This window comes from Polypterus senegalus, chromosome 2, assembly GCF_016835505.1.
Source record: "Polypterus senegalus isolate Bchr_013 chromosome 2, ASM1683550v1, whole genome shotgun sequence".
NCBI lineage: Eukaryota > Metazoa > Chordata > Cladistia > Polypteriformes > Polypteridae > Polypterus > Polypterus senegalus.
Genome location: NC_053155.1, coordinates 254,854,370 through 254,867,404, shown reverse-complemented (window position 1 = coordinate 254,867,404; position 13,035 = coordinate 254,854,370). Strand labels below are relative to the sequence as shown.

Genomic DNA, 13,035 nt, shown 5'->3' with positions numbered 1-13,035 from the left:
GAAGGGCATGGAAACATGTGGATCCTCAAGACTGTCATAATAAACTGTCACCAGTCTGACAGAGGTAAATGTGTTTGGTCAATAGTGGGTAAAAAGAACATCTGATGAAAACACATTAGAGCAGGGAAAACATGTGTACCAAAGAGAATGAACAAACTCAACAATAAACCCTGATTTTACTTGGGACAGTGTGATCCACCTGAATTATCTAAATGTAAATACTCTAAATAATTTGAAACACAACAAAAGCAATTAAGGGAACTACAACCCCAATTCCAATGAAGCTGGGATGTTGTGTAAAACATAAATAAAAACAGAATACAATGGTTTGCAAATCCTTTTCAACCTATATTCAATTGAATACACTACCAAGACAAGATATCTAATGTTCAAACTGATAAACTTTATTGTTGTTTTGCAGATCTTCACTCATTTTGAATTTGATGCCTGCAACACGTTCCAAAAAAGCTGGGACGGGGAAGCAAAAGACTGGGAAAGTTCAGGAATGTTCAAAATACACCTGTTTTGAACATTCCACAGGTGAACAGGTTAATTGGAAACAGGTGTTTGTCATGATTGGGTATAAAAGGAGCATCCCCAAAAGGCTCAGTCATTCACGAGCAAGGATGGGGCGAGGTTCACCACTTTGTGAACAACTGCGTGGGCAAATAGTCCAGCAGTTTAAGAACAACGTTTCTCAACGTACAAATGCAAGGAATCTAGGGATTTCATCATCTACGGTCCATAATATCATCAAAAGATTCAGAGAATCTGGAGAAATCTCTGCACGTAAGCGGCAAGGCTGAATACCAACACTGGATACCCGTGACCTTCGATCCCTCAGGTGGCACTGCATTAAAAACCAACATCATTCTGTAAAGGATATTACCATGTGGGCTCAGGAATACTTCAGGAAACCATTGTCAGTTAACACGGTTCGTCGCTACATCTACAAGTGCAAGTTAAAACTCTACCATGCAAAGCGAAAGCCATATATCAACAACACCCAGAAACGCCGCCGGCTTCTCTGGGCCCGAGCTCATCTGAGATGGACTGATGCAAAGTGGAAAAGTGTGCTGTGGTCTGACGAGTCCACATTTCAAATTGTTTTTGGAAACCATGGACGACGTGTCCTCCGGGCCAAAGAGGAAAAGGACCATCTAGATTGTTATCAGAGCAAAGTTTAAAATCCAGCATCTGTGATGGTATGGGGGTGTGTTAGTGCCCATGGCATTGGTAACTTGCACATCTGTGAAGGCACAATTAATGCTGAAAGGTACATACAGGTTTTGGAGCAACATATGCTGCCATCTAAGCAACGTCTTTTTCAGGGACATCCCTGCTTATTTCAGTAGGACAATGCGAATCCACATTCTGCATGTGTTACAACAGCGTGGCTTTGTAGTAAAAGAGTGCGGGTACTGCCTGCCTGCAGTCCAAACCTGTCTTCCATTGAAAATGTGTGGCACATTATGAAGTGCAAAATATGACAATGGAGACCCCGGACTGTTGAGCATCTGAAGTTGTACATCAAGCAAGAATGGGAAAGAATTCCACCTACACAGCTTCAACAATTAGTGTCCTCAGTTCCCAAACACTTACTGAGTGTTGTTAAAAGGAAAGGTGATATAACACAGTGGTAAACATGCCCCGTCCCAGCTTTTTTGGAACGTGTTGCAGGCATCAAATTCAAAATGAATGAAGATTTTCAAAACAACAATAAAGTTTATCAGTTTGAACATTCAATATTTTGTCCTAAAATTGAATATAGGTTGAAAAGGATTTGCAAATCATTCTATTCTGTTTTTATTTACGTTTTACACAACGTCCAAACTTCATTGGAATTGGGGTTGTATTATAGGATTAAAAAAAGAAAAAAATAGTGCAACTAAGTATTTACAGTATACTGGAGAACTGGACATTTTCATTTGTGAAATTAACTGACATAGGCTGTGTCAATCTTTGTAGTTTTCTCTCATATTATTTTACTTTAAGCTTATTGTTCATTGATGAAAAGCCACTTTCATCTGTACAGACAGATAATGTCCAGAGGATTGGCTCTGAAAATCAAAAGATATGCTGCTAATAAACGTATTCGCCTTTAAGGAGATTAAAAATACAGTTCATTCTACTTGGTTCCAATGCTGCATGTAGGATATCTTGGGACAAGAAAGTACAGAAACAGTTTGTACAAAGTAAAATGTTACGGAAAAGGTAAGGTAATTATCTACTTGTATTTTTAAAACCTGGTCATAATAATGAAGGTGTTGTATATTATTCAGTTTATTCTGGTATGGCATTCTTCATGAAGCACACATTCAGAGTTTTTTTTACATTTTTAGGATTATAATGCATAACAGTAAAGTACAAAACCTTGCAACATGGTATTTTTCCATTTCTTATTTTCTTTAAGTCACAACTTAAAATACCAATTACACCCTTTGAGATGGACTACATGAAGTTATAAAGGGAAACTAAAAATGTAAACTATTAAAATAATCCTACTACAATATTGATGTTCTGCCTCAGATGTTCATCCACATGCATGTATCCATACTTTCTCTTTGGTTTGTGTTCTGGTTATAGACGGAGGACGAGGAGGATTAATACCAGTAGGGACAGGTAATAGATCCTACAGATGTTATTTAAAGGAAAATTGAAGAAACAGGGGATATCATGAATCAAGGAGGAGATAAAACATGGTATGGTGCAGGTAAAAATAAGAAAAATTAACAATCTTTTATGATATGTTGCTGTCCTAATGTACAGTGGGGAGACCTCCAGGAGTGTGTGGATAGGTTCCTGATCAGAGCTGGACTGGATCCATTTGTCATTATCCACATCAGAATAAATGACACAGTTTAGACTAGGCAGGGCTACCACTTCTAGAAGTCAAAGTTTAAGAGCTAGGTATGAAACAGAGGAACAGAACTGACAGAGAGGAAATTAAACCTGTGCCATGTGCCATCAGAGGTAATTCTGACAAGAAGGTTAAACAGGTGGCTCAAATCTTGGTGTGAGATAAAGAGGCAAAGGTTTATCAGACCCTGGGGCACTATTTGGAACAATCTGAACTGTACCAACAGAATGGGTTACTTTTGAATGGATGAGACACTAATGTAATTTTGAAGGTTCATGTGTAGGTTGGTCAAGTAGACTTAAGAAATTTAGGCCAGGCAAAGTTTAAAAATAGTTTAAAAAAGAAAACTGTATGATTAATAAAACACAGAAGGTAATTCTGAAAGATAAAACCCATGAATTGGAGTTAAATGTTGGTAAACATAGATATGATATTTTAACAATAACAGGAAAACATTAACCAGTGTTAAGAGATATGTACGAGCATAATTATTATGTAGAAAACAGATATGCAAAAGGGAAATGGCATTGCGGGTGGTGTGGTTGTTTAAAATAATAGACAGAATCTGATTAAGAGTCTGCTTTAATTTGGTGTTCAACTATGTGTTATTGAGGATTTATGGATTCAACTAGAAAGCAAATTGGATAGAGACCTCTCCAACAAAAATAACATGTTAAATTATACATCTTTTTAATAATATTAAACAAGCAAGTTTGAGGTATGTTTTAATGATAATGGACAATGTAAATTTTTGTTTCTCAAACACTTTTGGGTATATTTTATCGATATTATTTACTAATCATAAAAATGACCTTTAACTTTTCCTATCACGTATTTATTCAATAGCCTATTTGTGTAATGGCCTCTCATATTGTAAGTATAGATATACAGTAGAACAGCTACAACTGCAATATTTGTGGTGATCTAAAAGTAGGGTCACTACCAGGAATCCAGCTCAGATATACCAAGTACCTTTGATTTATTTGTAAATGTGCTTAAGAGTCTTACTACATTTGAAAGAATTGGTCACTCTGTAAGCATTTGCTCCAAGTGCAAAAAAGTGTGACACATAAACCATTTGTTGACCCACCAAGGACATGTTTACCTCCTCTTCATTGATGAAAAATTTAGTGAAAGAAATGGACAAGGAATGTGATGGATTTCAATTTTTGACAGGTGTATCTACAAATAACTAATGCCAACTTAAGGAAGGCCTTTATGTTGGTCCACAAATCGAACATGTCACTGGTAACAAGTAGTTTGAAAGTCTTCTGGATTCAAGGGATTCGAACATTTCATGAGAATGTTTTTCTAAACTACAGAACACCAAAGTACAGTATGTCCAGCTGGTTGACAACATGCTTTAAGCATACAAAACCATGAAGTGCAACATGCACTGAACATTAATACATTTTCACATTTAGACAGTCCCTGCTGATCTTGATGAAGTTAGTAACAAACATAGCAAAAGGTTTCATCAGGACATTGAGGCAATGGAAAACCAGTATCAGGACTAGTACAATGCATGAATGCTGTCCGACTATCTTTGAAAACTGAAATGAGAAGCATCAGATGTGAAGTACAAGTGAAAATCAGCAGCAAAGCACTTTTAGCTCTCATGAATTAATGCAATGCGTCAGCATCACCAAGCGAAGTTAAATTCAATAAAAGCTAATTTCATGTTTATCCAAATTCCTAGGTAAAAATAATTAGAAACATCAGAATTCTAGAGTCAGTACAATCATTAAACTTCAGATATGTGGGGTATGAAATGTAGTATTGTAAGTAAATAAATGTGTTACATGTATGAAGTAAAAATATTAGCTATGATTATACAATAGAAGGTGTAAAACTTACAATTTAGACTGGATTACATAGCCTGTTCAGTGAACATAACACACTTAAGAACGCACTAGTGACTTCTCATCTGGAATCTTGTGTGCAGCGTTCTTCTTCAGTTTTACAAAAAAGATTCTGTTATGCAAGACACATTCCAGAGAAGAACAGCAAGAATTATTCCAGGACTACTTAGTATGAGGTACAAGTTAAGATTTAGGTAGTTGAACCTTTTCATTTTAAGCATGAAGAGGATAAGATGAGGTATCATAGAAGTATTAAAAATTATGAAGGCAGTTAGTACAGTGGAGATCACATTATACTGTACTGTAAAATTAATTCTAAAGCTAGGAGACAACAGAAGGAAACGATTTAAGGATACATTTTATGCAAACATTGCAGTATGTTTTACACAGAGAACTATAAAAATGTGGGGTAAGTTAGTAAGTAGTATGATGGGGACTTTGAAGTCTTGATTTTAAGTTAGCTGAATAATTAGCTGAATAGTGAATGACAACCTATGTTAAGTTTATTAGCTTCTAAGTTATTCTAACATACAGGCCAGAAGGCACCTGAGCAAAGGTCAAAAAGGAGAGATTTAGTATGACGCAATAAAGTTATGAAAGTGCATATTTAATATGAATTAATTTAGACAAAAGCAAGATTCAGATTACACATGAACAGTTGTTATCACATAACAATTATGACCATGTGGGGCATGACATTTCATTATCACTTTTAAAAGTATAAAAATAGATTTCACCAATGCAAAAGAAAAAGAAAGAGGAAATCTTTGAGTTTTCAATTAAGAAGTCATTTTCATATGACCTTCTCTCTGCTGTAGAACTATCCTATATGTATTTTCTAGCAGCTCTTATACATTATGTCCATAAGTGCAATGTGCTAGATTAATATGTGTGGAGTTATTAATTAATCAATGGGAACTGCACTTAAGGCTATGACTTATTGAGATCTCATGCCTGCAGTATGTTATTCCTACTTGTTACTTTTTATTAAAAATGTAAAGTTTCCATTGGACCATGCATAGAGTAATCTTAAAACGATTTTCCCTGAAGAGAAAATTAAATATAAAAAATTAAACTACAGAGCTTTCACGATTTATAATGTTTCCAGTTCTAAGATTTGACAGGCTGTAGCAAAAAAAAAAAAAGATTTGAATTCTGAAGGATGATTTATGAAAGAGCATCTTTTTTCATAAATGAATTAATAAAGTTAGTATAAAATGTGAAAATGTATCCTATTAAAAATAACTACAAATGTATTTACACATAATTACTTTTTTGGGGGAATTGCAGGGATCATTTCAAATAAAGAACTCCCTTGTTGGTCCTTGCTGTCAACAGGAAACAGAGTAAAGCAAAATTCAATGGAAAGATTAAAAGACAGCTTTTGACTGATCACACAACCTCCACTGGGTAATTCTGCCCTAAGGTTTTCCTTCTGATTGCAGACCCAATTTTTCTCTTTGAGAAGATTTTGCAGCCTTGCTAGAGTTTTTGTTCTTCATCTTCTTGTTCTCAAGTGTTATTTTGTCACCTAATATATCTCTTAACTAGATTTATTGTGATCTAGGCTTACTAAGTAACAAAGTGTTCTTTTAGAACACAGAGAGATGCTTCTAAGTTTAAAAGATTCAGAAGTAGCTACTGATATTCTCTTTCCATCAAGAATTAACAAGGGGGTTACATCAGAATTAATTTATAAGCATTTGCAAGAGAAGCAAATGTAGTAAGAAAAGGTTAAGAATAGGCTCAGTAAACACAGGAAATATCCAATAAAAAAGGGAGTAAGGAGCTATACAGTTTTATTTTTTTTTTTTCAAAATTAAAATTAAATTTTTTTCAAAAAGTAAATTGAAGGACTATTTAGAAAATAAGAGAACTAATGACTATGCAGGTGACATTCTAGTGTTACACATTCATGTAGTATTATTATTTCTTTTCACATCTGTTATGAAGGAACATTTTGCTCTGACAACCCCATAGATCTTTAAGAACTTGATGAATATTTCTCTGCCGAATTCAAAGTAGTTGCCCAAGCCAACAGTGGCACTGTTTGTATGCAGGCATGAGTTTGATGAATCAGTTGCATCTGTTGTGCCTTTATCACCATAACTTATTATGCTCCACTAGAAAAAAAATAAAATCCTTTCTCCTGATGTACAGAATGCAGATCATACTTGTCACCTATGGCTGCACTGTTAACGTCATCAAAAGAATTACTATGTCTTAAACTGATTTTCTCATGTAACAACAAATATTTCCTATACGGTATTCATTTGGTTTAATATAGAGGATGTATTCTACATGCTTTTGCAGGAGTTGCAGAGGCATCTTTACTAATGTATCCTGAAAACAAAACTATAAAATTTTAAGTTTTTAAAGTTATTTGCTTACCAAATCATCTTTTCAAACAATCATTATCCCTGTTGTGATTCTTCCATGTTTCTAGAATGTACTTAGGAAAAAAAGTCATCCCACAATAATTATCCTGTTTTAATCTTGAGTCTTTTGATGCCATTTCAATAAATATTTAATTCTGTAGGAGGATGAGTTATGATTTAATAAAATGTTTAATTCTGAAGCATGTTAAAATATGTTACTAGTTATATATGAGTCCTAAATAAATAAAATGTCATATATAGATATTATTATTATTATCAGTCAAACATTTTGAAATGTTGATACTTCTCTTGATTTTTAATTATACACTGTCACACACGTGCGCATGGGAGGCAGCTAAAGGGCTTGAGTGAGGGCAAATCCTAATCAGACCGGGATGTGGCAGAGTGGACTGATTCTTTTTCTCACTTCCCTGCAGACTATTCACGAGAAATTCCACCTGACCCTTGTGATGTCACTTCCGGGTGCGAACTTATAGATGAATACCTTTCAGATCCCGGCCCCTTTGATGTCACTTCCTGTCCTGACCTTTAAAAGCCTCCACCTTTCCCCTACTCCCTCAGTTCTGTTTTGGACTCTGATTTTTGTCTTTTTTGTTTACAATTTTGCAGCCAGGATACACAATATACTGTACAGGTGGCTACCCCAAACTGTGCTATGGCTTGTGATCACGTTTGTGACAGCACATTGAAAATTGTGCTTGATTATTAACTTATCTATCTATCTATCTATCTATCTATCTATCTATCTATCTATCAATCTATCTATCTATCTATCTATCTATCTATCTATCTATCTATCTATCTATCTATCTATCTATCTATCTATCTATCTATCTATCTGTAGCATGTGAAAAAGAAAAAAGCAAATACATCTTTATTCAAAAACTGACATACCACACTGTCTTTCCACTCACAGAACTAAAGAGATCTTCTGTATAACAACTACTCTGATATCCCATGCACAACAGAGTACACACATTTGTAATTAAAATAATTTAATTGCATCACACCAGAAACCTACCCAACTGTTAACTTATGATAGGCTAACAGAAAGAACAAATATACCATCATGCAAGATCTACTGTACATAGTTATATGTGGAATGAAAAACTTCAAGAAAAAACATTCAGAACTTCCTAAGATGAATGGCTCAAATAATTTACTATTTATTTTGCCCTAAATTACATAAATAAAGGTTTCTTCACTACTCACCAGTCTATCCAGATTTGTTCCTGCAGCTGTAGTTGGTCTCTCCTCTGGACTGTAGGGTCTAAAACGATGGTTAAATACATCGGAAACGGCTCGTGAAGACCTTCCTGAGTTGGCAGGCTTGGGTTGTCCACATCCTTGAAAAACCTTTTATACATACAATATAAACAAAACAAAAGCACAATATTTTAATATCATGTAAATTTAAGACTAAGAGATGATGTGACTATAATAAAATAATTAATTCTTGCTACCAATGTTTAAAAAAAAAGAAAAAAAAAGCTGTTTTAATATAAGAAATGTTTCAAGTACTAAAAATAAGAAGGGGAAACTGAAGATCTTTAAAGCTGTGCATTCTGATAAAAAAATCAATTACACAGTGTACATGCAGTATTACTATTCAAAAATAAAATGAATAATTAAACAATATGTATCACGGATTTGGACTTTAATCTGCAAAAACTATGTTAAAGTTAAGAAAAATGGATATTTAAAGTCAATATAGAAACAGAACTTTTTGGCCATTTACCAGGTATGTCCTAGAATGAAGAATAAAGTCCAGATAGTAATTAAAAGAGAATCTGTATGGAAGAGAAATTGAAGAAAATGGAAATGATCCCACGCCAGAGTTGAGCTGAACCATGGCCATCTAACAAAATAAAGGGCAAAATTAAGAGTTTATTTAGAGCTCAAGTTGCGCAACATCTATGATTATAAATGAGCTTAGTTTCTGTTTTTTATTTAGGGTAGTTACTTTGAATCCATGTCACCAAACTCAGCGAGGGTAAGCGTGGTTTTGAGAACTAGACACAGAATGTACCACAATGTAATTGGAAAACAGAGTTTATTGCTGCTGGATACCGAGAAACTCTCGCTCCATTCCTTTAATGTTTTAGGTGGGAAAAATTATAATTCTTAATGAGCAACACAAACTTATAAAAAATTATTGTGCCATTATTAGGATTCTACTGATATTAAGATAATCTTTGATCTTAAGTTATTCATTGCACTTTATTTTTGACAGAGCTAACTATGTGATAAACTGTTAAATACTCTCCTATAGAAATGGAAAGTAATACATCGAGGTTTATTGCAAAACTGTCTATTACAAAAAGGTACTGAGACACAGGCATAGGATAAAGACACAGCTGCAAGATAACAAGCCACAGAAATTCAGACAATAGAAACAAAGCCTGCAGGATCAACAAACTTTGTTCAGAATTTAATGTTTTGTCTTCTGAACCATGAAGAAGAAGATGCATTATTTCCAGTATTGCAATTTTAAATTGTATAAAACAAAGTGCAAAATAAAATTTAGCCAAATAAATCTAACTATTTCAACCTTACACACCTTTACACACAAGACGTTTATTCACACTGGTCACCGGACTGTAAATCAAATTTACGATAGCCATTAACTGGATGAGATGTAGTTATTCACTAGACTTACAGTGAAACCTAAAATTAGTCAAGATGATTCAAGTCCTTTGTTGTAGTTTTTATTTGTAATATAGCCATATTTTGATAATTAAGCCATAAAATGATTTTTAGTTATGGGTGCCTCCTTGTTGAAATGTAAACAATGGTGAAAATTTATTTGTACTAATTATGGAATAGTGGAGCGGTGGTAGCGCTGCTGTCTTGCAGTAAAGAGACCTATAGTTCACTTCCTGGGTCCTCCCTGTGTGGAGTTTGCATGTTCTCCCCGTGTCTGCGTGGGTTTCCTCCCACAGTCCAAAGACATGCAGGTTAGGTGGATTGGCGATTCTACATTGGCCCTAGTGTGTGTCCTGCGGTGGGTTGGCACCCTGCCTGGGATTGGTTCCTGCCTTGTGCCCTGTGTTGGCTGGGATTGGCTCCAGCAGACCCCCGTAACCCTGTGTTAGGATATAGCAGGTGGGACAATGACTGACTGAATTATGAGATAATCAAATTTAGTATTAATTTCACGTAAAAATATTTGTCAATACCACATTGAAGCAAGACAAAAAAAATGTTATTTTACCATGGTCGGAGTGATATTTTACTCTGTGTGTTCTGCAGTGCTGGACTGCTAAAAGAAATCTGGACAATGACTAGAATCTGCTGGAACAGGTGGTAGTGTGGTTGAACTTGTGCAAGTTTTCTATTAGACTTATATCCAAGAATAGGGATGAGTGAAACAGCAGATTTTCATTTTGCTTACAGTTTTATGAATTTGCCCATAAAAATTGTTTTGCATGTGATTTTGCAATTAGGAAACTTAAAACTTACTAAAACTATTTTTTTTTAGATTTGTAAAATTTTTTGGGGCACTCTAAGGATTATCCCAGCTCTGAAACTGTTTGTCTCCTTCCTCGGCTGGCCTGCAAAGCTGCCTTGATCTTTCACACCTCCTTCCCCGCAGCTATGCACTTTCATCTGCTTCATATGCTTCCTGAGTGCACTTTCACACTTGCTGGTCCTGCCTTACAAAGCTCTTTTGTGGTTGGAGGTCATATCTGCATTCAATTTTTTCCAAAACCATAAGCCAGTTCAAGCCAGTATCCTTCCAGGGTTCTATTGGTGGGCACATATCCAAATCATTTTAGCAGTGGAGATGCATCTCCAAAGTTCTTGCACATAACTGTGCTCTACCTGTATTCCACTTTCCAGTCTCTGAATCAGGAACTTTTTTGCCACTTTTTTGCAGGTGGAGAAAGAGGTTGCAGATGAGGTGAAAGAAAATGGTATGTGCCAATCATATGGAACTCTTAAGTTTCACTGCAAATTTAATTTTTCAGAAATTGCTTTGCTTATCATTATCTAAGAGCTTTTTCTGTAATGCAGCTACTCTTTTGGATGAAATGGAAGTAGCTGAAATACTGTGTGGTTTGCAATGCTTACCTACTCTTACAGAAGTATGAGTCTGCAAAACAGGAACAAATTGACCAATGATAGGGTTAAGGGGAGAATAATGTGAATAGAGTTTTGGCTCCTGGTATTTCTATTGGGATGAATATTTAAAAGGCTACCTCTTTCTAAGCTGAGGACTTTAAGTAGGATATTAAAATGACATAATATTTTCAAATCTGCTTAAACAATGGTTGGAGTGGACCAGAGTCTATCATGACAGATTGGATGCAACACCAGTCTGTTGCAGAGCCCAATGATGCACATACTCAGAGGACAAATTCAGAATAGTAAATAAATTGAAACACATGGGTCTCATTCTCAAGAAAAAATTAAATGTTTTGGTTCTGTTCACTACGCCCATCTTGCATGGTAGCTTTAAAGAGACTGTGATATTTATGAGAAAGTAATAAAATATCTTTGATTAAAACATAAAAAAGTTGTTTTGACAAAGTGGACATCATGCCAGACATTGGAAAACGTATCCACTTCTATAAAGAGTGGAGCTGCTTTCTTTTAAATCATCTTGTTGCTAATCTACAATGAAATATACCTTCACTGTTCAGCAAATTAAACAGCAATTGTAGGTACTTTTCCTAACAAAAATGAATTTAAAGAATATTTAATCACTTTTACACTACATCTTAAATATGCGGTGGAAATCACACAATATTGAACTGAAATAAATGGGAATAGGAAGGCCTATTTTAAGAACTAAGCTTTACCTAGGTAATAAAGAGGAAGGATGAAGGATAATGTTTAGAAAATAATTATTTTCCACTAAGAAATAGCTTTTACATTTGCAGTTAAAGTGTCTGTTTTTAACTTAATGACAGTATTTCAACTGTAAGTGAAAACTTGTGCAGTAAAAGAAGATGTAGTTTCCTTCCCTAAACAGCTGAACTATCCCTTGGTTATTTCTGTATGGTCAGTACGATGAGTTCTTAGAGTAATTTGATCTTTATTCCATCAAGCATATTTATTGCCTTATTGGGTTTTCCAAGTTAATGCACCATCTTTGACATTTTGATTTTACATTAAATGTGCAGGTTACATTGCATTCTCCTCTGTAAAATGAAACACAGATAGGAACTTGGCTACAGATAATGGTGAATTTTTCCTGTCTTGAACAGAAAGATGAATTACCCTCAATACAAAGATTACAAAGAGAATAAGATACGGGATAGTGTCTGTAATGAATTTCAGTGTAGAACCATAACCCTATGTATTACTTGTTATCACTAACAGTAGCAAATTAAAAAAAAAAAAAAAAAGTACATAAGACTGGTGAAATACAACATTTCTTTTTCTGTGGATATATAATTGAGAATTTATAGTTTGATTTAGTATAGCTAGGGGTTATAGCAAATGTTGTTACCTGGGGAACAAATGGACGTTCAAGAGAGGAAAATACTGTGATGGATGAATGGGGTGAAAAAATGGATTTATAAAAAAAACTGGTACATTACGGGGAGCTTAAAGGTAAAGGGGGTACAGATGGACATTTGAAAGAAGGCTCCCATGGACTGGACATATATGGAGACAAGAAATAAACTGTTTGCTGAAGGAAATAGTATTGATGGAGTTTGCAGAAGACAAAAACGAGAGGGAGGCTAGAAAACTAGAAGGATGTGGTAGTGAAAGATATACAGGAGATTGGGTGTATTAAGGAGATATCCAAAAGCAGAATCCAGCATTAAAGGGAGATGCATTTCTACAGTGGTGAGCCTAGATTCCTAGGGAAAAGCCAGGGGGAAGAAGAAGAAGACGACAACAGTGAGATCATTGTTAGGCTGGAAAAGTGTAGGTGCATGCTCTATGGCAGGGGTAGCCA

General features: G+C 35.0%; 1 protein-coding gene across 2 annotated transcripts in view; it reads right to left on the bottom strand.

The window, feature by feature from the left end:
• The window catches only part of gpc6a (glypican 6a), a 1,322,758-nt gene that overhangs the window by 184,353 nt on the left and 1,125,370 nt on the right, over positions 1–13,035 (bottom strand). For both annotated transcript variants that reach the window (XM_039745387.1, XM_039745388.1), the window contains exon 6: positions 8,334–8,477. In XM_039745387.1, coding sequence (XP_039601321.1) covers positions 8,334–8,477 — 144 coding nt within the window. The remainder of the gene's footprint in view (positions 1–8,333; positions 8,478–13,035) is intronic.